Source organism: Hippocampus bargibanti, linkage group LG01, assembly GCF_051943395.1.
Source record: "Hippocampus bargibanti isolate YZ-2025 linkage group LG01, ASM5194339v1, whole genome shotgun sequence".
NCBI classification, from domain to species: domain Eukaryota; kingdom Metazoa; phylum Chordata; class Actinopteri; order Syngnathiformes; family Syngnathidae; genus Hippocampus; species Hippocampus bargibanti.
Genome location: NC_142734.1, coordinates 26,573,056 through 26,599,379, shown reverse-complemented (window position 1 = coordinate 26,599,379; position 26,324 = coordinate 26,573,056). Strand labels below are relative to the sequence as shown.

General features: G+C 45.5%; 2 protein-coding genes across 8 annotated transcripts in view; one reads left to right on the top strand and one right to left on the bottom strand.

The window, feature by feature from the left end:
* Window positions 1–23,205, bottom strand: part of LOC148903634 (arf-GAP with coiled-coil, ANK repeat and PH domain-containing protein 3-like) — a 57,587-nt gene extending 34,382 nt beyond the window's left edge. For 4 of the 6 annotated variants that reach the window (XR_016116230.1, XM_089006124.1, XM_089006142.1 and 1 more), the window contains exon 1: window positions 23,067–23,200. The gene's annotated coding sequence lies outside the window, so the exon portion shown is untranslated. Of the gene's footprint in view, window positions 1–23,066 lie in introns of all 6 variants that reach the window. The other 2 variants (XM_089006159.1, XM_089006178.1) reach the window with 1 other exon arrangement.
* Window positions 1,039–26,324, top strand: fgd1 (FYVE, RhoGEF and PH domain containing 1). 2 transcript variants are annotated; one of them, XM_089006104.1, is made up of 18 exons: window positions 1,039–1,207; window positions 12,880–13,059; window positions 13,135–13,297; window positions 15,405–15,996; window positions 17,816–17,905; window positions 17,984–18,132; window positions 18,211–18,367; window positions 18,748–18,886; window positions 18,990–19,048; window positions 19,136–19,282; window positions 20,200–20,292; window positions 20,598–20,677; window positions 20,783–20,813; window positions 20,913–21,014; window positions 21,164–21,292; window positions 21,374–21,532; window positions 23,086–23,232; window positions 23,299–26,324. In XM_089006104.1, the coding sequence occupies exons 1-18, from the start codon at window positions 1,054–1,056 to the stop codon at window positions 23,569–23,571; spliced, it is 2,844 nt and encodes a 947-aa protein (XP_088862230.1). In that variant the 5' UTR covers window positions 1,039–1,053; the 3' UTR covers window positions 23,572–26,324. The 2 variants fall into 2 exon arrangements, with proteins under 2 accessions (XP_088862230.1, XP_088862237.1); XM_089006111.1 differs by lacking the exon at window positions 1,039–1,207 and adding an exon at window positions 8,319–9,857.

Sequence of the window (26,324 nt, the reverse complement as noted above, 5' to 3'; positions counted from 1 at the left end):
AGTGCTATTTACGGGTAATCGTGAATGCACCACCACCAATTTACCGCCCCAGCGTTTGGGTGGGAATGAATGAATCGGGATGTCACACGAGGAAGGTGGGCAGAGGGAGGGAGAATGGGAGAGGGTGGAAGGAGGGAGACAGATCGATCGATATAACAACACAACCCAAAATCAGACAAAATACTCACGTCAACCTTTCAGGTGCTCTCATCGCAAATACGCTGCCACCTAGTGTCCAATACTGAGTATTGCCGCGATAGATAGCATAGATAGATAGATAGATACGATAGTATAGATAAAATATGTTAATAGATAGATAGTATAGATAGATAGATAGATAGATAGATAGATAGATAGATAGATAGATAGATAGATGAATACATAGATAGATGTAGATACATAGATTTTCCACATAGATAGTTCACCTAGATAGGTCCACAACAGTCAAAGACCTCACGATAGACCTTTCAGATGCAGATTCCTTCTGATGGAGAGCCGACTTGAAAAAAATTGAGGAATTTTTCTTCAGATTTCCTTTGCTTCATAGTTTCAGGAAGCGAGAAAGGAGGGAAAGATGAGAGATCAGACCACAAAGTCTCTGGGAGACGGGAGGAGGAGAGAGGGGAGGGAGTGGTAGATAGACTAGGTCGATAGATCATAGATAGACAGACAGAGGCGGAGCATGCATAGATGTTCAGACTTCTCATCAGACTCCCATGTTTCACACCTAGAAGTCCACCCAACAGCAAAACCTCCGTGGAACCAAAGTCCACGCGCGGGAGTGTCTGTTTGATGTGTATGCCGCTTGAAAATTGAGGATTTGTCCGTCAGTGTTTCCTTTAAGCTCAAGTTACACGATGAGCAGAATGAAGCGGGAGCGTCGAAACTGAGTCGGCAAGAAGCTGCCAAGTCTGCAGTTTGGTGAGTGTGGCGAGCATGTGGCGGCAGTGGACGCCAGGAGAAGACTGGGTCGAGCGAGCGGGAGGACAGGCGAGGGCCGGAGAATGCAGGCGGGAACGTTCTCACTCAGCTCCTGCATTGAGCCTTGAACTCATGAACCGGACTCGTTGCGCCCTGTTTGGCCTCCCCTCTCCTCCTTCCTCTCCTCATACCCCTCCCGCTACACCAGCGACGCTGTCTTTCTCGAGTCACTTCAGCACCATGAGGTTCTCTTATCATCTTGACAACAGCGCCACTGGAAGGACAGGTGAGTCACTACAACAACAGGTCAACCATCGGCTCAGCAACCTTTGGAGATCAAGAGTTCTAATTTTTAAAATGGACTGAAGATCCAGGTCGTTCGTAGATGGGTTTTAAAAAAGTAGTTCAACTGTGAACATATTATAGACCGTAATGTGATCATTTTTTCAGTGTGCGTTTATCCAAGCCCCATGGCCTTGATTTTGACACCAAAATCAAGTCCAGGGGGACAAATCTGGTCCACCACATAATTTTATTTGGGCCGGGAAAGCAAATCAAGCATGTCAAATGCCATGATGCTTGCCAAAATTTCAAATTGTCCCATGTAAACCACAATAAGTCATTATTCTTGACTTTAGATTTGAAAACTAGTTTTCATTTATTTGTTTTGCTGATCTGTGTGTAATATGTGGAGGGGACGAAAACATTCCAATGGCTTCCCCATATGCATAACGGCCCCCAAGAGGAAACCGTAAGTACAATGTGGCCCGCGGCAAAAAAATGAGTTTGACACCCCTGCGTTCATTTGACATTTCCGCCGAGTACTGATGTCACAGTCGTCCACCAACATGCTCCTCCCCATCCCCCAATACACTTAAGCCCCAATTCATGATTCCCGACATGCAATGGCCCACACATGAAAACAAAATAATAGCCAAAAATAGATTCAGCTGCTGGAAACGCACTAGCGCCACACACCCACACACTCACACACAAAACACACACGCACGCACACACGCACACACACACACTTAAGTGGCAGTGAGTGACTGACCCAGTGACCTAGAGAGAACACACACACACACACACAGCATAGCTTAACCTAGTGGGGATGTCAGTATTTGAAAGATGTGAAACATACACACACTTAAGTGGCAGTGAGTGACTGACCCAATGACCTACAGGGAGAACAAACACACACACACACACACACATAGCTACCCAGGGATGTCAGTATCGACACACGCGAAACAACACACACTTAAGTGCAGTGAGTGACTGACGCAATGACACGAGCACACACACACACACACACACACACACACACACACACACACACACACACACACACACACGCACACACACACACACACACACACAGCAGAGCACATCTTAACTAAGTGAACGCATCAGCATTTGAAAGATGTGAAAACACACACACACATTCATGCGTGCGTGTGTTCATGAAATGCGGTGGAGTTTAAGGTCAAAGTTCAAGCCAGCAGATGACGATGGTCGAGTTGGTTTGTTTTTCATCGCATTTGAGTCGGCTTGTTTTCCAGTGCAGTACATTGGAGGGTGGGGACGGGTGGTGTTGATTTCATGACGGTCCTCTCTTTATCACTTCCTGTTGCATGTTTGCTACTGTGTTGCGAGTGTGTTAGATATAGATGTGTTCTTGGACATTTTGACAGGGAACATCTGGGGTATGATTGTTGTGCTCACCCAGACCTCACCGCAGTGATGTTGACTTCTGTCACATCCAAACAAAGCAAAGAGAAGTCTCGTTTCATTTGGGAGCGAAGTAAGTAGCTGGATCCCAAAATAGCAGATGGACACAGGCGTACCGAACAAAAAAAGTTTAATCTGGTAACGTAAATATGTACCGACAAAAATCTAACTGTAAGCGCTGGTCAAATAAAACAAAAAGCACTTGCACAAAGGCAAGGAGAAAAAACAAACAAGTGTCTCCTCCTCTTCTTTTCCTTTCGGCTTTTCCCTTCAGGGGTCGCCACAGCGAATCGATGTCCTCCATCTATCCCGGTTTTGTGCATCCTCTTCTCTCACACCAGCTACCTTCGTGTCCTCTTTGACCATATCCATAAACCTCCTCTTCGGTCTTCCTCTCGGTCTCCTGCCTGGCAGATCAAGATTCAGCATCCTTCTCCCGAAATAGTCGTTCTCTCTCCTCTCGACATGTCCAAACCATCTCAGTCTGGCCTCTCTGACTTTCTCTGCAAAGCCTCTAATATGAGTTGTGCCTCTAATGTACTCATTCCTGATCCTATCCAACCTGTTCACTCCCAAAGAAAACCTCAACATCATCAGCTCTGCTACCGCCAGCTCTGAAGAAACAAACAAGTGTCTACAAAACAAAATTACACATACCCAATTTACGAATGCAAAGAATGATAAACAACCAGAATTGGAATTATAAACATCGGACGTAGAGCGTCAACTATGACAAGAACAAGATTGCAAAACACCAAACCTGAGGCACGAGCAATGGCAAGGCAAATAATTCACCGGCAAACAAATGACAGAATGATACTCCTAAAATACCCCAGTAAATAATTAGGAGATTGGCAGAAGGTGTGTTACAAGCTGGCAAGAACAAACCACCTGCTGCCAAATCTGAACATGACAACTTCCATGTTTATCCAGTCATAACATGAGCACACTAGCTACCTTCTGTAGCATATCTAAACCTCTTCTTCATAGCCATTGTTCCAACCTTGGGGTGGACTATTAGGTCACGAGAGGAAACTTCATGCATCCGGTCCTGTAAAATTTCCCAGAAGCAAGTCGTGCATTTGACACCTAGCTTCAGGAGTGGTGCTCCATCGTAATCAATCAAACCCTTAATAACTATTTAATGACGATACAACCTTTACTGCAGCGACAGCTGTGACTCATCTAAAAAGTGTGACGTGATTGACGACAAGTCCACTTGAGGGTAGCGTTAGTCAGGAAATAAGGTCAGCGAGAAAGCCATGGTGTCTCCAAGTCCAAATCGGATTGGTTAAAGCAACAGTTTGATCGCCACCTATTTGATGCTACAGGGACCGCAGAACTGATCGTGAAGGCATCCAGGTCGATGTCTAACCCTGGTAACAAATAATGGCTGAAATGTGATTGGTTCAATGCTTCAATACAAAAACACACATCTGGAAGCAGCACAACGGGAGAAAGAAAAGCAATGACAGCAAGCTGAAAGACAATTTGGATTATTTAAGAATAATTCATGGACAAAATAACATGAACATCAGTCCGTAATGCAGATATATTTAGGCCAGCAGAGAAGGCCGTGCAAGCCCTGACGCTTCACCACTGGCAGAAACTTGGAGACTCTTATAAGATCCTGGATCAGATGTGGGCCAACTTTTTGACTCGTGGGTCAAAATGGGTTCTAAAATTTGACATAGGCCAGGCCAGGGGCATTTGGAGGGAGTGTTTGGGCCGGATATACTAAACCTAAATCATGAAAGGACAACCGAAACCTACGGACAAGTTGGGTCCATAATTTGTAAAATCACTTCAAATGACTTCTACTGAGCGCATTTTACAAAGATTCCACCTCATATCGCTATATTTTACGTTTTAAGACTCACGCTGAATATTCGGGAAGTCTTGTTTTTGAGTTGGTTACGATTCCTAACGTGACATCACGTCAGGAACGCCCCTGACCGAGAATGCGACACACAATGAATTTTGTGTACTTTGTTTGGTCTGAAAACTCCGTGTTGATCCGCGATGATGGCGAAATTAGCAGTATAACACATAAATAACGCAATGGTGAATCGTGTGTTGCAGCAACACTACTATTTGATACTAGTTGACACAAATTCCCAGCAGACAAATCAGCCCATTTCCAATGGAGCTTGGGCGCCATCTTGTGCATTTTCTGGGACGCTACATTGGAGTCCTGACGGCTCGAATTGAAACAGAAGGACTTCTTTAATCGATTGCAAACCTTTATGCTTTCCTCTTCAGAACTATTTGAATCATATTCATAACTGGATGAGTAACAAGAAAGTATCTTCTCCGAATCTGAAGCCATTGTTTTGATTCTAGAGCAAGGCAAGAAGTCCTGGCGTGACGTCACGAACAAGGGGGCGGGAACTTCCGAAACTCACCATCTCCGAGGTCATTTTGAAGTAGTTTTGGGACACTTTAACTCATTTTTATTGGTGTTTTGCATTTGAATAAAAATATCAGCCTGCGTGTTTTGGGTATTTTACATATTACTATAAAACGTTTTTCTGATGTCAGTTAGGAAACAAAAAAAATGGTGTCGGTTGTCCTTTAAATGTAGTGTGTGCAAACCTCATAGCACAGGAAGAACACTACAACAAAATTTATTAACTGTCTTTCAAATGCTCTTTGACCATATCCATAAACCTCCTCTTCGGTCTTCCTCTCGGTCTCCTGCCTGGCAGATCAAGATTCAGCATCCTTCTCCCGAAATAGTCGTTCTCTCTCCTCTCGACATGTCCAAACCATCTCAGTCTGGCCTCTCTGACTTTCTCTGCAAAGCCTCTAATATGAGTTGTGCCTCTAATGTACTCATTCCTGATCCTATCCAACCTGTTCACTCCCAAAGAAAACCTCAACATCTTCAGCTCTGCTACCGCCAGCTCTGAAGAAACAAACAAGTGTCTACAAAACAAAATTACACATACCCAATTTACGAATGCAAAGAATGATAAACAACCAGAATTGGAATTATAAACATCGGACGTAGAGCTACAACTATGACAAGAACAAGATTGCAAAACACCAAACCTGAGGCACCAGCAATGGCAAGGCAAATAATTCACCGGCAAACAAATGACACCTATGACAGACCTAAAATACCCCAGTAAATAATTAGGAGATTGGCAGAAGGTGTGTTACAAGCTGGCAAGCACAAACCACCTGCTGCCAAATCTGAACATGACAACTTCCATGTTTATCCAGTCATAACATGAGCACACTAGCTACCTTCTGTAGCATATCTAAACCTCTTCTTCATAGCCATTGTTCCAACCTTGGGGTGGACTATTAGGTCACGAGAGGAAACTTCATGCATCCGGTCCTGTAAAATTTCCCAGAAGCAAGTAGTGCATTTGACACCTAGCTTCAGTAGTGGTGCTCCATCGTAATCAATCAAACCCTTAATAACTATTTAATGACGATACAACCTTTACTGCAGCGACAGCTGTGACTCATCTAAAAAGTGTGACGTGATTGACGACAAGTCCACTTGAGGGTAGCGTTAGTCAGGAAATAAGGTCAGCGAGAAAGCCATGGTGTCTCCAAGTCCAAATCGGATTGGTTAAAGCAACAGTTTGATCGCCACCTATTTGATGCTACAGGGACCGCAGAACTGATCGTGAAGGCATCCAGGTCGATGTCTAACCCTGGTAACAAATAATGGCTGAAATGTGATTGGTTCAATGCTTCAATACAAAAACACACATCTGGAAGCAGCACAACGGGAGAAAGAAAAGCAATGACAGCAAGCTGAAAGACAATTTGGATTATTTAAGAATAATTCATGGACAAAATAACATGAACATCAGACCGTAATGCAGATATATTTAGGCCAGCAGAGAAGGCCGTGCAAGCCCTGACGCTTCACCACTGGCAGAAACTTGGAGACTCTTATAAGATCCTGGATCAGATGTGGGCCAACTTTTTGACTCGTGGGTCAAAATGGGTTCTAAAATTTGACATAGGCCAGGCCAGGGGCATTTGGAGGGAGTGTTTGGGCCGGATATACTAAACCTAAATCATGAAAGGACAACCGAAACCTACGGACAAGTTGTGTCCATAATTTGTAAAATCACTTCAAATGACTTCTACTGAGCGCATTTTACAAAGATTCCACCTCATATCGCTATATTTTACGTTTTAAGACTCGCGCTGAATATTCAGGAAGTCTTGTTTTTGAGTTGGTTACGATTCCTAACGTGACATCACGTCAGGAACGCCCCTGACCGAGAATGCGACACACAATGAATTTTGTGTACTTTGTTTGGTCTGAAAACTCCGTGTTGATCCGCGATGATGGCGAAATTAGCAGGATAACACATAAATAACGCAATGGTGAATCGTGTGTTGCAGCAAGACTACTATTTGATACTAGTTGACACAAATTCCCAGCAGACAAATCAGCCCATTTCCAATGGAGCTTGGGCGCCATCTTGTGCATTTTCTGGGACGCTACATTGGAGTCCTGACGGCTCCAATTGAAACAGAAGGACTTCTTTAATCGATTGAAAACCTTTATGCTTTCCTCTTCAGAACTATTTGAATCATATTCATAACTGGATGAGTAACAAGAAAGTATCTTCTCCGAATCTGAAGCCATTGTTTTGATTATAGAGCAAGGCAAGAAGTCCTGGCGTGACGTCACGAACAAGGGGGCGGGAACTTCCGAAACTCACCATCTCCGAGGTCATTTTGAAGTAGTTTTGGGACACTTTAACTCATTTTTATTGGTGTTTTGCATTTGAATAAAAATATCAGCCTGCGTGTTTTGGGTATTTTACATATTACTATAAAACGTTTTTCTGATGTCAGTTAGGAAACAAAAAAAATGGTGTCGGTTGTCCTTTAAATGTAGTGTGTGCAAACCTCATAGCACAGGAAGAACACTACAACAAAATTTATTAACTGTCTTTCAAATGTGAAAAATAGCCATTATCAGTTAATAAATTTGTGTCAAGAATGCAAGATATTGCATTTACATACTATTTTGCAGATACTGGAATGGAAATAGATTAAAATAACATATGCACTGTGATTTATCAAGATTGCATCTGTTTTTAATAAGTTTCAATCGAAGGTGCAAAGTTAAAGAAATCAACATTGATTGAAAAATGGAATCTCTTTCAACATTCAAAACATTCATCATTACACAACGAAATACACAAGCTCAATAATATCTACTTGTGTTAAACTCCACAAAATCATGGATGGATTGTCCTGACCGCTCGCTCAACAAATTTGCCACGGACGCCCTCGCCTTCACTCGCAAACAGTACATGTGTGCCTACCTGCAGCTGAAATTTGCATACTCGGCACGGCAGTCAATCAGAAGCCTGCTTTGAGCTTCCGGACTTTCCCGAGCGTTATAAGGTCGTGCATTTGCGAATCATTTTCCAAAGTAGATGCACAGAAACTCAGCCCCAAAGAAAGATTCAAAATAAGCTAACAAAATTGACGACGCTACAAAACGTAAATGTAAATTATCCCGTGACTGTAAACTGTCCTTGAGAGTTTTGAAAGGCACTTAGTCTGCTTGTAGCAGACAACGCAACGCAAACATTGCATTGTGCGCCATGACGACCAGTGTATGGACAAACGACAACTGGAGCAAAATCTTCAGCAAGGGATATTTACCGTAAATTAAGCAAGGGAGCATTTGTCGTAGATACATCTTTAATAAAAACAATCCTTAAAGGACAACCGACACCATTTCTTTGTTTCCTAACTGACATCAGAAAAACGTTTTATAGCATCTAAAATACGCAAAACACGCAGGCGGATATTTGTAGTCAAATGAAAATCACCAATAAAAATGACAAAGTCTCCAAAATGATCTGAGAAAGTTTCAGTTTCAGAGGGTCCCGCCCCCTTGTTCGTGATGTCACGCCAAGACGTCTTGCCTTGCTCGAGAATCAAAACAATGGCTTCAGATTCGGAGATGCTTTCTTGTTACTCATCCAGTTATGAATATGATTCAAATAGTTCTGAAGAGGAAAGCATAAATGTTTGCAATCGATTAAAGAAGTCCTTCTATGTCATTTTGAGGCGTCTGGACTCCATTGTAGCTCCCATAAAATGCACAAGATGGCGCCAAAGCTCCGTTGGAAATGGGCTGATTTTTCTGCTGGGAATGTGTGTCAACTAGAATCAAATCGTAGTCTTGGTGCAACAGACAACGATTCACCATCGCGTTATTTATGTGTTTTCCTTCTAATTTCGCCCTCTGCTTCTCCTTTACAGAACGCCAAACTTGTTACGGTTACAGTCGGCCGGTTATCATAATTATTGTGTCAAGTGTTTTGCTTTCTGCGCCGACTCCACGCTAGCGCCAGTTTGCTTCAGCCAGAGTTGTCCCTAATGTTTTGGCCGGGCCGCACCGGAGATTCACGTGAAGCGACTGCCACACACAGGTTTTGCTGAATTTCATCTTGTTGTCAAGGAGACCAAAAGTGAAGGTAGAAGAGGACGACGACAATACCCCCCACCCCCTGCACAGCCCTGAATCTTTCTCATGACTTGCACCGCTTGCCCCCGGCCGGTTCACTAGAGCTTATCAAGCGCCTCAAACCTCCATCTCGTCCAGATAGAAGAGACTGTCAGCCTCTCTTTCGCTCTCACTCTCTCTCCTTCTCTGTCACTCTCTTTCTCTCTCTCTCTCTCTCTCTCTCTCTCTCTCTCTCTCTCTCTCTCTCTCTCTCTCTCTCTCTCTCTCTCTCTCTCTCTCTATCTCTCTCTATATATCTCTCTTTGCGGTTCGCGCGCGCGCAGAGTTGAACAATCTCGTCCAGATAGAAGAGACTGTCTGCCTCTCTTTCGCTCTCACTCTCTCTTCTTCTCTCTCTCTCTCTCTCTCTCTCTCTCTCTCTCTCTCTCTCTCTCTCTCTCTCTCTCTCTCTCTCTCTCTCTCTCTCTCTCTCTCTCTCTCTCTCTCTCTCTCTCTATATATCTCTCTCTATATATCTCTCTCTGCGGTTCGCGCGCGCGCAGAGCTGAACGAGGAGCTGGTTTGGCCGTCGTCTCCGTTCCTCCTTTTTCTCTCTCCTTTCTATTCTCTTTTTTCTTCTTCTTCTCCGTGCATGTGGACCGGGTGAGCCGCGGTCTGCCATCGTCAACATTGTCGTTCATGAGCGGCCTGGTGCTGTGTTGTGCGATGTACATGGACAGAAGCAGCCGAAGCAGAGGTGAGCGTGCACGCATACTCACGCACACGCGCGCACGTCACTGTCACATCCGCACGATGGTGATGGTGATTGTGAGAGGCATGGGGGCGGGGGGTGTTAAGTCCGCGTACGAGCTGACCGATATTTCGCCGCAGTGAATGTAGGCTAGTGTGGCGCGCGTGCACGTCACTGCGTCTGATGCCAGCAGATGTGCTGTGCGTCGTGTGCACGAGCCTGTCGCCGATGGATTCCACCGCCATATCGCAGTCGGTGTGTGATGCGTGTGCGCGTTTGATTTCCCTTCGCCGTTCCATGATGATGGTGGTGGTGATGGTGAGACCTTCATCTTCTCTGTGCAGACACACCCCCTCTCTCATGCACCACTAACAGTGTGCGTCCATATGTGCGCACTGGCCCAGTTCAGTCACATCAGAGTCACCAATGACCTCTGGAACACAATGTCACCTGAACATCCACAATTGGTTCCATCAACACCACCTGGAGAAATAGCCCCTACCGTCAGTAGAGGCTACCTGCTTAACAACACAATTTGCTGGATCATCACCATAGCCAACGTATAGAGCTGTAAAATCACATTCAGATGCTTCTGAATCAGACTCAGAATCAGAATCCTCTTTATTGGCCAAGTGTGTAGAACACACAAGGAATTAGTCTCCGGCAGACCACGCTGCACTAGTATTATTATTTTTTAAAATACATGACAAATACATATGGAAGGACATTCCTTAATGTAAGTTTGACCTCTCAAGAACAACTGTGAGAAAATGTGCAAAGTATCAAGAATAGTTAAAGTGATCAGTGGTAGAATGAAATAAAATAACAGTTGTACAATTGGTGCAGAAAATCAGCGATCCATTTTAAAGTGTTTAGTCGATGTGTCTGTCGTACAACAAGTGTGCAATTAGGCATGTGTTCTTGAGCACATCAAAGTGTCTGGTCCTGGAGATTATAGTGGTTCAAGTGAGTACAGAGTTGGAGCTACATTGAGTACAATGAGATGGTGTTCCCTGGGGTTTTGCAAAATTGCAAAGAGCCCCTACACAGTTAGATTTGGGTGACTGTTTAAGAGTTAATGGCCGGAGCGTAGAAGCTGTTTAAGTGTCTGCAGCACCCTCAGGATTGAACGACTATAGACCTGTCGCTCTGACGTCTGTGGTCATGAAGTCCTTTGAACGCCTCGTGCTGAACCACCTAAAGAACATCACCGGACCTCTGCTAGATCCTCTTCAGTTTGCCTACCGGGCAAACAGGTCTGTGGAGGATGCAGTCAACATTGGACTGCATCACATCCTCGACCACCTTGACAACACAGGAACCTACACAAGGATCCTGTTTGTGGACTACAGCTCTGCGTTCAATACCATCATCCCAGAACTCCTCATCCCCAAACATCTCCAGCTTGGTGTGTCCCCCACGATCTGCCAGTGGACCCTCAGCTTCCTGACAGGACGGACACAACAGGTTAGACTGGGAAATATATCATCCACAACACGAACCACGAGCACTGGAGCCCCGCAGGGATGCGTCCTCTCTCCATTGCTCTTCTCTCTCTACACGAACGACTGCACCTCAACGCACCCAGCTGTCAAATTCATAAAGTTCTCAGACGACACCACGGTCATCGGTCTCATCAAAGACGGCGACGAGTCTGCGTACCGACAACAAGTGGAGCAGCTGGAGCTCTGGTGCAGCCGTCACAACCTGGAGCTGAACACGCTCAAGACAGTAGAGATGATCGTGGACTTCAGGAAACATCCATCACCACAGCTACCCCGCACACTATCCAGCTTTCTCGTGTCAACCGTTGAGACCTTCAAGTTCCTGGGAATCACAGTCTCCCAGGACATGAAGTGGGAGGTCAACACCAACTCTATCCTGAAAAAGGCCCAACAGAGAATGTACTTCCTGAGGCTGCTAAAGAAGCATGGCCTGCCACAGGAGGTGCTGCAACATTTCTACACGTCTGTCATCGAATCCATCCTGTGTTCTTCCATCACCGTTTGGTTCGGGGCCGCCACAAAAATGGACAAAATCCGACTTCAACGGACAGTTAGGACGGCGGAAAAAATCATTGGCACCGCCCTACCCACTCTCGAGGACTTGCACACTGCAAGAATCCAAACTAGGGCGCGGAAAATCCTACTGGACCCTCCGCACCCTGCCCACCACCTTTTCCAGCTACTCCCCTCAGGCAGGCGCTACCGATCCATGCGCACCAAATCCAGCAGACATTTAAACAGCTTCTTCCCCCAAGCCATTAACTCTTTGAACTCTTTCAACAGTAGCCAAAATGGAACTGTATAGTGCCACTTAGCAGTTTTTTTGACAACGATACTAGTGCAGCGTGTTCTACCGGAAACAAATTCCTTGTGTGTTCTACATACTTGGAAATAAAGATGATTCTGATTCTGATTCTGATTTGGTGCACATGAATTGCTTGCGTCTCCCTGAGGGGAGGAGCTGAAAAAGGTGGTGGGCAGGGTGCGGAGGGCCCAGTAGGATTTTCCATGCCCATGTTCACAAACTTTGGTGGCCTACCTGTCACCTAACCCACAATGTAGAGCATCTTAACCACGGGTGCCCAGTACGTTGATCACGATATACCAGTCGATCGCGGACTGGTCCAAAGTCGATCACGAGTGGTGTAGAGGACTTGTGTCATTGTGCTTATTAGTAATATATTTTTGAGTGTTAATGTACACTGCACCCTAATCCTGCTATCAATGTAATTTTCACAACAACAAAAAACGTGAAAAAAACGAAAATAAAAAAATGTCATACCCCCAAAAAAATGACTTGCCATTTTTCAAACCCCTTCATTTAAACCAACAGTGCCATCTAGAGGAGTGAGAAAAACACCAACTGGTTCATGAAGCAATTTTAAAGCTTCATTTTTCCCATCGCTGCTTCGATGTTTCAGGATCCAAGAAGCTAATTCTTCAGCTACCATACTAACCGGTGTCAGCTACCTATGTGCTCTCAATGACAAGCCAAAAACGTTCACCCTTGTTGACCCTGCCAGGTCCCCCGTCCTCCTTGAGTACTACCTTGTTGGCAAAGAGTCTCCCTCTGGAGTCCGCTTGCGGCTCCCAGCAGACCTCCTCCTCCCCAAGTCCCATCAGTTTCCAGGAAGAGGTAAATGACTCGGGACCACCACAGATAAGTAAGAGCCGACCCCCTCTGCTCGGACCAAAGCCTCAAGGTGAGTTTCACCTGCAGTTGATAGCAATAATAACACATGCGTGATATCACTGACCTTGAGTTCCCACGATTACAGTCCCTCCCAAGCCGCTCCACCTGCAACATCAGTCAGGAGTGTTGAGAAGCCGACCCCGGGCTCCAGACAAGCCACTGCCCCCTCCGCCACCCTCCAAGCCCCCCCGTCCAGAAGACCATGCTTCGCCCACCTGCGTCTTGTCACTTATCGAGAAGTTTGAGCGGTGAGAGAAGCGTTGCGTTGATATTACTGCTTTGGCCATGTCAACATCACCCGGATATCAATGTCATGTGGGTGTCACCATCATAATTGCCATCATGGGGATGTCATCATCACGGTGATATCATTGTCCAGGGGGTATGACATCTTGGTCACCGTCATGATCACCTCCAGGGAATATTCCCATCACGGTGATGTCTCTGTCACTGGGATGTCACGGACATGGGGGGTGGGCCCGTCATGGTTGCTTTCATGGTTACTGTCATGGGGATCTCACCAACATCATATCAAGGTGACGTAAGTGATGTCATCATGAGGGAGATGTCATGGACAATGGACATAGGGATGTCACGGTATAAGGATGTCACGGTCATGGTCACCATCATGGAAATGTCATTGTTAGGGGTGTCACCGTCATAGTGACACTTAAACTTCTCCTCTCAAGATCTCGTCACCGACGCTGAGAGGGCACTCAACCTTTTTTAGACTCAAGGCCATGGTCTCAAATTTGGAGGTCCTGATTTTGATCCAGACTCTAGGCTAGAGTCCACATTGATTCACAGTGTCAGGAGTTGATTCACAGCTTAGTCTAGAGTCTAGACTAAGCTGTGAATTGCTCCAGTGGCAGTTGGAGATTGCGGCTTGATGAAACCAACAGACCACATTATCTACAAAAATCTGAGATGAAATACTGTACATCTCAGTGCCTTAGCTCCGAATTTCAGTCCATAAAGTTTATGAACAGAATTGGTGCAAGGACAGCCTTGGCGGAGTTCAACCTTCACTGGAAACAAATCTGACTTACTGACAGCAATGTGGACTAAACTCTAACTTTGGTTGTACAAGGACCGAACAACCAAAATCAGGTGGTTTGGTAGCCTAGACACTACAAACGCATTTTCCAGTTCCACAAAGCACTCTTAGAATGATTGGGCAAACTCCCCATAAGCCTTGAGGACAATGCTAAGGGTGTAGAGCTGGTCCACTGTTCCACAGTCAGGACAAAAACCACACTGCTCCCAAATCTGAGATTTGACTTCCCAACGGACCATCCGCTCCAGCAATCCCCAACAGACAATACCATTGAGGCTGTGGAGTGGTGGTAAAGACCCAATGGCCTACCTCAAAAAAGGCCTCTACCAATTCAGAGGCTCCATCCCTGATGTCCAAGCAAAGTTGGAGAGTTGTATCACCCAGCGATGAAAAGGTTTCTTCAGCCGTCATCTGAAAGAAGTACAGATGATGGCTGAAGAAACCTTTTCATCGATGGACCACTCCTGTACGACTGAGAGCTTACACAGACGTATTGTGTCAACCAGGATAGCTCCACGATATTCAGAATCTTTTTGAATTGTGAGTTGATATCTTCCACCCTAGCTAGACTGCCTCCCCAAAAGAATGTGTGATGGTAGGATTAAGGAGATCTTCAAAGTATTCTCCACACTGATTCACAGTGTCAGGAGTTGATGTCAGCGCTAGTGCATCTGGACAACACACAATGTTAACTGTGTATGACTTTCCCTTCTTGAGTTGTCAGATGATGGAACAGAATTTCTTTGACCACGTCCAATAGTTATTTTCCATGGCCTCACCGAACTCCATGCATGCCTTAGTTTAAACTGTGACTGCCAAAGTTGCCTTCTCCTTGGCCTGTCAGTTTCACAACTGCCTCCAGAGTTGAGGGGCCAAAGAGGCCCAATAGGATTCCTTTACCTAGACGAAATCGTGTCCACCGCCTGATTTGGGGATTCCCACAATGACAGGCAATGAACATCTGATGAACACAGCTCCCCCCCAATCAGTCATTTTCAGGTCTCAACATGAAGATTAATTCCCTCCAGCAAAATGATGGCACACCCCAGCATCACCTTCAAGGACTCCAAAAAGCGCTGTGTTCTCAACTTCTTCACTGCTTCATACCATAGTTAGAGCATACAGTATATGTTTTCTGATTTATCCTCACATGTATTTTTTTTTGACACACAATCATATATTTGATAACTATTTTTTGTTTTGTGACATGGATTGTTTATGGTTTATATTAACCTGTCATTGGCACATAATTATGTTCTCCATATTGATACGGTATCATTTAAATCAATTTTCTGCAGTGAGCAGCTTATAATGGTTCCTGACATCACAGGAGGGGTCTTGTGTGCCCGCCTCCTGGACAGCCCCTTATCTCGACCTTCATCTCCACCATCTTCATCATCAGTTGACAACATACCAGAGAAGGAGGAGGAAGAGGGGATTCTCCCTGAGCTCAAAGGTCACGATGACACTGGCCCCGAAGGGCACGGGGCAGAGGAGCCGTTGTCTGGGGAGATGAATGAGCGTCCATCCTCCGACCCAGTGGGTCGTCCCCCCGAGCGATTGTCCCTCCCCTCTTCCTCGCAGACAGAGGGCAAGCTGGCCAATCGCGACAGTGGCATTGACAGCATTAGCTCGCCTTCGCACAGTGAGGAGCTCTGCTTTGTGGGTGTGGACGACGGTGGTGGCGGTGGTGGAGTTTACTCCTGCGGCCTCCCCCGGCTCTCCAGCTCGTCGTCGTACACTGGTGAGGGCGAGGAGGGCGAGAACAGGGGCACTGGCCGAAGGAGGGACTTCTCAGAGGAAGCAGACAGCGATCTAGAGGAGGAGGAGGATGAGGAGTTGGGCCAACTTACTTTGGTGCTTTCAGCCCCCAGACAAGACTTGACTGAGGTAAGACAAGAAGCTGTTATTGATAACACTGACTTGAATGAGTAACACCAGGGGATGAAGAGAACATGCCAGCTTCTTGCTCGTTCTCATTCCTCTGAAATCAAGTTGGTCCCCAAAGCAGTTGCTGTAAACAGAACCTCCCTGTAGTGGACTCATGGCATCTCATGGATCACCAAGAAAATGACAAAGTTGTCCCATCTGTGGTGAGCTAGTTTTGTAAAGGGTCTATACGCTACTCATGTGGTCCTTGGGTGTCCTCATACATCACATTGGTGATCTCTGATCTCTACTGTAGGTCCTTCTAAATGCTCAGGTTCACTACTTGTAGTGGACTCAGAGAGTGTCCTTGATCCCCAGTACTCTGATATCAAATAACATCACTCTGTAGAACCTTCTAAATACAGTGGGGCCTTACGAACTAAATTGGTTCCCAGACAGTGTGAAAAGTGTGTATCCCAAAAAATAATTTCCCATACGAAACCATTAAAATGAGAATAATCCGTTCCCAGGTCTCCTTGATGATTCTCATAGCCACAGTCTTTTCTGGATGGAACTGTTCAATAAAAGCCTGCACAACAATCCACTTATCCAACCTTGCCTTGATGCTCTCACTTGATGCTGCAGCCATCTACTTCCCCTCACCCTCAAATGACAACTCCAGAATGACTTGCTTCTGCTTGTCCTCTTGAAGGCAAATCAAATCCTCTGTGTTGAGGACCTCATTATGGTCAGCAACAAGCTCCTCGATGTCATCTGCATCCACTTCGAGTCCCATGTTCTGCCCAATGGAAACAATGTCGTCCAAAACAACTGAGTCGTGAGGATCAAATCCTTCAGAGTCCCTCTCAAGGATGCATGTGGGCCACAAATTCTTTCATGCTGCTTTGAAGGATCGAAGGTTAACATCATGCCAAGCCTTTTCTATCAGCTGAACACAATGATACACATTGAAATGGTCCTTCCAATAATCCCTAAGGGATAGTTCGGTGTCATTAGTCACGTGAAAGTATTGAGTAAATAAAGCCTATGTGTAAAGCTTTGTTGCGAAGGATGGTAGCAATGGTGGACTTAGCATATCGGTACTGGGCCGACAAATGCACACCTCGTTCGTGTTTCTCAATGATCTCCTTCTTCTCCTCGACTGTAATTTTGTTTTGTGTCTTTTTCGGCTGAACATGAGCCTGTGGTGGAGTCTTTTTCGGTCCCATAACAGCAAAAGTATCTATAAAAAAATCATTGAAGACTATCGACGTGCGCATTCAGATAAAGGGGGTGTGGAAAGGTAGGCCGGCTGGGGCGCTGTTCGGTCGTGTGCTTTGGTGTTCTTCCGCCGAAGATTACTCCGCCAGCCGTGGTGGGGCGGCGCTCCATGTGTATCCCGAAAAGTAGTGCTTATGCCAAGGTTTAATTTTCATAAATTTAACGTTCGTAAACCAAATATTTCGTAAGGCAAGGTGTTCGTAAACCGAGGCCCCACTGTACCCAGGTTCAGAACCTTTTAGTGTACTTCCACAACGTTTTGATTGTCACGAAGACCTGATGTGTAATATCTTGACTATAAAACGTTTAGCGGCCTATTAGAACATCAGCAGTGACGAATCTAAAGTATGAACCTCCAGAAAATCTTCGGTGACTAGATTCCCAAACATAAAATGGATTGCTACAACACCCTTGCTCACCACTGGAACCTGCTGTAAAAAAAAAAAAACTGAGACCGATAGGTCCAGAGTCTATTGAATATGTTGTCAAGTGTCATCAGTATTGACCGTCAACATATTTTGACTGACAGTTTTCACACACCTCATCGTGTATCCTCCAGCTATCTGTCCAGCAGAGGGTGTTCCACATTGCCAATGAGCTCCTTCACACAGAAATCTCCTACGTGTCCAAACTCCACCTACTGGACCAGGTATGTCCCCACAACAAGAAAATGCTCACACAGAGTCCATAGAGTAGATGTCGATTAAGGCGTTGTCGCTCCCAACAGGTCTTCTGCGCCCGACTCATGGAAGAAGCACGCTCCCGCTCCTCTTTCCCATGTGATGTTATTCACGGAATCTTCTCCAACATCTGCTCCATTCACTGCTTCCACCAACAGTTCCTCCTACCAGCCCTGCAGAAGCGCATGGAGGAGTGGTGAGCTTCTCTCATACTCGATGATGTACCATGGTGTGGTTCGAAGGAGTCCTAAAGTTTTGAAAAATAAATCCTCAGGGACTCAAACCCACGTATTGGAGATATCCTGCAGAAGCTTGCGCCCTTCCTGAAGATGTACGGAGAGTATGTGAAGAACTTTGACCGTGCCATGGAACTGGTCAACACGTGGATGGAGAGGTCGGCTCTGTTCAAGAGCATCATACATGAAATCCAGGTGACTCAGAATCAGAATCATCTTTATTTATCCAATTATATAGATGAGAAGGTTTCTTCAGTCGTCATCTGTACTTTTTTGAAGGTGTCAGATGTTTCGCCTCCTATCCAAGAGGCTTCGTCAGCGAACTAAAGTCTTACTGGTCGTATCGGCCCTATTTATATATCCCTAATGTTCAGACATGGCGGCGCCGGACACAGCTATGATAGGTCCCTACTCTCAGAGTAGGGACCTATCATAGCTGCAGGGCATCAAGAAGCGTTGCACATCCTCTGAATGACTCCTTCATTAACTTTGTACGAAAACAACGTTCGAGTTTGAGTCCTACAAGGTCTTAGTCAACAATCTGACATACGTATGTATATGTGTGTGCGTGTCAGAGGGATGAACGCTGTGCTAACCTGACGCTTCAACATCACATGTTGGAGCCAGTCCAAAGAATTCCTCGATATGAACTCCTGCTCAAAGACTATCTGCACCGTTTACCGGAGGACGCACCGGACTACAAGGATGCTCAGAGTACGCAAACACACTCACACACACTGCAACAGAAAATGGAAGAATTAACTTTTTTGCATGGCCGGTTGACATGATCATGTGACAAGATCCTCTCTGTCTGCAGAGTCTCTCGAGCTCATTGCCACGGCCGCTGAACATTCCAACGCTGCCATCAAGAAGATGGTGAGAACTTTTAGAACAAAGCTCCTCAGATGAATAATAGTGAAAACTTTGGGAAGAGTTCAAAGCAGACAGTTTTGTAACTTTTAGGAGCGAATGCGGAAGCTGCTGAAGGTGTACGAACTCCTGGGCGGCGAAGAGGACATTGTGAACCCAACCAACGAGCTCATCAAGGAGGGGCACATCCTCAAACTGTCCAACAAGAACGGCACGTCCCAGGATCGATACCTCATCCTGGTATGATACCATCTGTCCTGCCCGTCTCCACTATTAATGCCTGTCAGTGGTTCTCAACTGAGGTCTCCGTACCCTGTCAAATTTGGAATCATATCATTTGAAAAAAAAAACATTGTATCATAAGGGGACCAGCGCAAAGTAATGATAGAGTGCAGATGTCAGAGTTTAGAAACCAGGTTCCAGCTTTCTGGTGTGGGGTTTGGATGTTCTCCCATGCTATTGTGTTTTTTTTCGGGTACTTCGGTTTCCTGCTACGTTCCAACCAAAACGTGCATGATAGGGATGAAAGGGGTGAATGACTGGCAACCAATGCCAGTTGTACCCTGCCTATAGCGCGAGGACCACTAGGATAGGCTGTAGCATATGGGTCGGGAACCTTTTTGACTAAGAGAGCAAACACATGCACACACACATATACAGGCCACTGACATACAACTGTTTCATCGATGGTATTGTTTCATTGCAAATTAGAATCAGGGCAGAACCTGTTCTCTCCACAAAGGCGAATCCTGCGGTCCATTCAACCTGAAGTGTACAATACTCGTCATCTTTTACTCGTCGGGCTTATTCAAAAGGGGGCGTTTACTTGTTTCGAAATCAACGTCACCTAAGTCAGTATCATCCCATCAAAATCGCACTTTCAGGCAACCGCTAGGTCAGTATCATCCAATCAGAATTGCGCTTTTAGCTAACTGCAGCCCAAACAGAAAGTTAACAGCAAAAAAGCGAGAATACGTATTAAGTTTTATCTGCGAGACAGATGCAATCATCAAAAGAGCCATAAAAGAGCTGGCAAGCCATATATGGGAACCTATGGCTAGCCATAGGTTCCCGACCCCTGCTCTCGCACATCCAGGACCCTCATGCGGGTGAAGCGGATCAAATGATGTACTATAACCATCTCTGTGCTCTTCCAGTTCAATGACAGGCTGCTCTACTGCGTTCCCAAACTGCGTCTGATTGGTCAGAAGTATGGTGTTCGAGCTCGCATCGATGTGGATGGCATGGAGGTGAGTCTTTGGTGTGGAGTGGGAATGTAAAGGAGGCTGCGGGTCCTGTTGCGTCAATTTAGAATCCCCGTATTTGCAGATTTTTAATTCTCTGGTCATGCGGTGTACTTGTACCTGGGATGATATCTTGTCATTTTATCAGCATTCCAATTACAATTATGGGTGCATTTTCGCAATGTGCTGTGTTTATTATTTTTCTTTATGTTAACTGTTTTGTTAGATGCTTTGATATGGCGTCAGCTGTTGTGAAAGCGCGATCTAAATCAGCTTGTATTCTCTTTAGCATTTTCCTTTTTATCTTGCAGCTGAAGGAGATGAGCAGTGCGGCAGTTCCTCGGACTTTCTTGGTGTCAGGCAAGCAGCGTTCGCTTGAACTGCAGGCGAGGTAATACTAAATAAAGCTAATGATCCTGGAATAGACAGCTGTGTAACCGTTTGGGTATCCTCCACTCAGTTTTTTTTTTTTTTTTTACATGTTGTGTATCTGCAGGACTGAAGTTGAGAAGAGAGACTGGATCCAGGTACAAACAAGTTATGGAGACAGATTGGAAATCAAACACCAATACAAAGCCAATGAACCAATTCAGAGGATGTGAATGCGTGTTTTGTGTTTCTTGCAGGCCATTCAGGCCACCATTCAGAGGCACGAACACACCATGGAGACGTTTCGTCACCTGACTTGTTCGCTACGTGATGACGAGTCCACACCACCTCACTCCCCGGTAACACGCAATACCCCTAAACGCACACGCTGATGGATGGATGATGGATGGATGGAAGTGAAAGGCAAATGACATTGTCATGATTCAGAAGAAGTACTATTGAATCGATAAAAATTCTATTCCGAACTCCTTTCGCCTCTATCTGTCAGAGCTGCGCCGAGCTGGGCAAGCGCGCACCTACACCCATCCGCGAGAAAGAGGTGACCTTGTGCATGAAGTGCCAGGAGGCGTTCAACGCCCTCACCAAGCGGCGCCACCACTGCAAAGCTTGCGGTCATGTGCGTCCAATCACAACCTGCTTGCTTGGTCGCCACGGCGTCCACCGGTAACCCTCTAAGACTCTCCTGTCTCACCACCAGGTGGTTTGCGGGAAATGCTCGGAGTTCCGTGCTCGCCTTTCGTACGATAACAACCGCACCAATCGCGTGTGCGTGGACTGCTACGCCATGCTCGTGGGCGTTTCCCCGGTTCCTTCTGTCATGGCCGGCAACAGCCAGAGGAGGCGCTCGATCTTGGAGGTGAGAGATACTTGATGGATTGTTGCCGCAGTAACTTGTGTTTCGCCTAAAACTTGAATGTGAAGACTCGTACAGTAATCCCCCGTTTTTCACGGTTAAAGGACAACCGACACCATTTTTTTGTTTCCTAACTGACATCAGAAAAACGTTTTATAGACTCTAAAATACCCAAAACACGCAGGCTGATATTTTTAGTCAAATGCAAAATACCAATAAAAATGACTTAAAGTGGGGCGGCCCTGTAGTCGAGTGGTTAGCACACCGGCTTCACAGTGCAGAGGTCGCCGGTTCGCGTCCCGGTCCGGCCTCCCTGTGTGGAGTTTGCATGTTCTCCCTGGACCCGCGTGGGTTTTCTCCGGGTCCTCCGGTTTCCTCCCACACTCCAAAAACATGCATGGCAGGCAGATTGACCACTCCAAATTGTCCCGAGGTGTGAGTGTGAAAGTGACTGTTGTATGTCTTTGTGTGCCCTGCGATTGGCTGGCAACCAATTCAGGGTGTCCCCCGCCTCGTGCTCGAAGACAGCTGAGATAGGCTCCAGCAACCCCCGCGACCCTAATGAGGAATAAGCGGTACGGAAAATGAGTGCGAAATGAGTGCGAAAACTGCAAAAAATTGAGCTGCGAATTGGGCATTTTCAGAAAGTCCCGCCCCCAGTTCGTGACGTCACGCCAAGACGTCTTGCCTTGCTCGAGAATCAAAACAATGGCTTCAGATTCGGAGAAGATGCTTTCTTGTTACTCATCCAGTTATGATTATGATTCAAATAGTTCTGAAGAGAAAGCATAAATGTTTGCAATCGATTAAAGAAGTTCTTCTGGGTCATTTGAGGCATCAGGACTGATGTGTAGCGTCCCAGAAAATGCAGAAGATGGCGCCCAAGCTCCGTTGGAAATGGGCTGATTTGTCTACTGGGAATTTGTGTCAGCGAATATCAAATAGTTGTCTTGGTACAACACACAACGCTTCACCATTGCATTATTTATGTGTTTTCCTTGTAATTTCGCCATCAACACGAACTTTTCAGACCAAACAAAGTACCGCAAAATGCATTGTGTGTCGCTTTCTCGGTCAGGTGCGTTCCATCCGTGACGTGATGTCAGGAATCGTCACCAACTCAAAAACAAGACTTCCTGAATATTCAGCGCGAGTCTTAAAACATAAAATATAGCGATATGCGGTGGAATCTTACGCTCAGTAGAAGTCATTTGAAGCGATTCTACAAATTATGGAGGGAGGGTCTGAGGGAATGATAGGGAATAGAAATTTTAAGAAGGTCACATAGGTATGGGGGGCAAGGTTATGGATAGCTTTAAATGTATAAAGAAGAATTTTAAAGTTGATTCTATATTTGACCGGGAGTCAGTGGAGCTCTAGGAGGACGGCAGTGATGTCGTGAAAGGATGAGGTTCTGGTGTTGATCCGGGCAAGCTACAGCCATGTACAAAACATTTGAGTCATGAGGCATTTTTTTTCTGAATGAACCGCGAAGTAGCGAGGAATCTCTGTATACTGGCGTCTGACTTGCTCCCACCTCTTTGCCGTCACCGCAGAAACAAGCGTCGCTGGCGGCCGAGAACAGCGTCATGTGCAGCTTCCTACATCACATGGAGAAAGGGGGCAGCCGAGGCTGGCAGAAGGCTTGGTTCGTCATCCCCGAAAACGAACCTCTGGTGCTCTACATCTACGGAGCTCCTCAGGTGGGTGCCTAATGCAACATTAACTCAGGCAAGCCGTTTTCCTTCAAATATCCACAACGTTTTCAGGACGTGAAGGCGCAGCGCAGCGTACCTCTGATTGGCTTCGACGTTTCCCTCCCGGAGTCATGCGACCGCCTGGAGCGTCGACACACCTTTAAGATTTCCCAGAGTCACCTGACGCTCTACTTCAGCGCCGACGGCGAGGACCTCCAGCGCCGTTGGATGGATGCCTTGTCCAGGGCTGGCAAAGGGGAGGAGCCACAGCCACAGCACCCAATCGTCGAGAGTGTGGAGGAAGAGGGGGAGGATCTTGATGGGATGGAGTGCGACGATACGTGATTTGATTGGATGAGTGGTGACGTAGGAGGTCGGTGGGGCAGACTGTCGGAGTTGATTGAATCGACGCGAACGCAAGATGGACCGAAAGCACAATCCTCTTCCTCCTGACGTTGCCATCTTGTTTGGATTGATTTCATGCTCTACCCATAATTCTCTGCAAAAGTGATGATGCCTCACCCCTGTGGAAGAATTTCATGTACAGCGACCGTGTGACCGAGATATCCTGACAGGACGCAGCTGGATGGAAGAGCGAATTATGACTTCAAAATGGCCGTATTCCATTTTAATTTCAGGTTCTTGTCATATTATATCACTTCACTGCCTTTCATTTGAGATTTCCTGGGGGACTAAAAGAAAAAAAACAACAGATGAAGATGCAAAGAAGGAATCAGGAATTAGCCTGTTTGACATTTTTCAGTCATTCTCTTGTTCTATTCTTTGTGTGTGTGTGTGTGTGTGTGTGTGTGTGTGTGTGTGTGTGTGTGTGTGTGTGTGTGTGTGTGTGTGTGTGTGTGTGTGCGCGTGCGTGTGTGTGTGTGTGAGAGCGGGCATTGTTTCCTTGATACCAAATGTTCAATCTTTGTAAATATAATTTATTCACCTGCAGTCACGTGACTGTTGGTGGAAGAGAAGAAGTCGTTATTATCGAGTTTCGCGGAGCAACTGAGTTGCTTCCTGAAATGAAATTAGTGCTGTTTTGCTACACAAGGGCAGGCAATTTTATATGGGAACTTTGATGGGATTTGTTGTGTAAGACCATCACATTTGTGGGAAAGTCACTATTTTGTTTATTTCCACCATGAACGTTTACAGTGGTTGTTTTGAGGGCAAAGCCTAGCATGGCACTTGACTCGATTATTTTTCTGTGAGCGCAGAGTCGTGGTCTCTGTTTTTAACCCGGCTATATTATACACACATACATATCTCGTAATCTAGGACTTTTATAGGTATTTGTTTGTTAAGATCATAATGTTGAAAAATAATTCTTTTGCGGGATTGTGTTTCCAATTTAGCTTTCGTGCCATGTTTTTAACGCCACATTTAGCATTCAACTGACAGGAGGCCCTTTTTCACAGATAGTTTAGTCTTATTCTACAGCAAGGGTGTCAAAGTCAAGTTATTCGGAACGCGAAAGCAAATCAAACTTGATATTCCATGCTCATCTGTCGAGCTAGCTAGCTAGCTGTCTTTCAAATCAGGTATCTGGCTAATCCCTTACATCATAGGTTTAAAATAAAGGCCCGGGGGACAAATCTGTCCGTATTGTATTCGGTCCGCGAAAGTAAATTAAGCATTTTAAGTAGCAAGATGCTTGCTAAAGTCCGAAGCAAAATTTCACATTGTCGTATGTAATCTACAATAACAGTCATTATTCTTGACTTCAGATTTGAAAACTAGGTATTTACTACTTTTTTGTGTGCTTTAGATGTAATTTGTGGAGGGGATGAAACATTCTAATGACTTCCCCAAATTCATAACGACCCCCAAGAGGAAACCGTAACTACACTGGCCTGTGGCAAAAATGACTTTGACACCCTTCTTCTACATCTTTGATGGCATGTGTTCCTTCACGCCCCTGCTCTCCTGCCCCATCTTCATGACACTTTTTTTTTTTAGTTCCAGGCCTATCATATGAAGTAAGTCACTTTCTGGGAGGGTAAGCTTGTGGTTTGTGCTAAACTAGTTTAATCTTATTCTGGAACGTGGATGACATTTGTTTTTTAAAATCACTGTGTTTGTAAGACCTTTACGGTGGTGGTGGGGGTGCTTATGTTGGATTTTAATCCATAGTTTTCAGCGCCAAAGCCTAGCATAGCACCTGACCACCCGACTACCTTCCTGGGAGCAAGCAGGGTCTTTAGACTACAATAGGCTCATTTTATGCCACAAATTAGTTGTTCATTAGATTGTGTTTGGGTTGAAGTCATTTTGGGTTGACTTCCGACTTGGCTTTTGCTGCACATTTTTGGTGTTGGGTGCTCCTCTTCCCTCAGTGCTGTCCAAAAAATGGCCTTAGAGTTTATTTCATTTTTTTATGATGTACCCTGAAGCTTCTGACGCTGTCTTTGTGCTTTAGTCAACATGGTGCTGAATGCTAGATGACATCTCTTTCCCATTCGTGAAATACCAGACAAGCTAGGCTACATGGGATCCTTCCAGTCACATAATTCATGACGAAAGACGAGTGGTGCTGATGTTTACATGTGGTCACATGGTGGCGCTATGAGTTTTGAATGAACTGGTGCCAAATGCAGTGTTCTATTGTAATAATGTTATTATCGTTGTTGGGCTTTTTGCCTCTAGTGAGTGTGTTTCTATTTTTACAAGACACACATCCATTATCATGGAGTGTAGATGGCTGCTGATAGAATGGAGACAACGTCTTCAAATTAAAGTCACATTAATGGACTTCCTGTTACAGTTGATCCTTGAAAAAAGTAACCCCTCATCCCCTCTGAATGTTCAGGACCCTCTTGCTTGCTACAGCAGCCACCAGGTCCCAGAACTTGCCCTTTGATGTCACTTTTGTAACCTCCTAACATCCACAAGTTATGTTGTCTTGTTCCTATGGTGAGTGCTGAGTTCCAATATTGTGTGGTTGCCATGGCAACAGCAGAAGAAACAGTGCAGTATAATTGATGATTGATAAGAGATGATTGGTTAGTGGCCGGCCACTGCCTTCCTTAAACCTTTTGTGTCACTTTGCATTGTGAATGACAATACAGTATGTTGAAAACATTCAAATAAAGCAT

Excerpts from the sequence above, each read along its gene's own strand:
- fgd1 (XM_089006104.1), top strand. The coding sequence starts at position 1,054 with ATGAACCGGACTCGTTGCGCCCTGTTTGGCCTCCCCTCTCCTCCTTCC. Across the intron at positions 15,997-17,815 it reads CCAGACAAGACTTGACTGAG|CTATCTGTCCAGCAGAGGGT; the intron begins GTAAGACAAGAA and ends TGTATCCTCCAG. Across the intron at positions 18,368-18,747 it reads GCATCATACATGAAATCCAG|AGGGATGAACGCTGTGCTAA; the intron begins GTGACTCAGAAT and ends TGTGCGTGTCAG.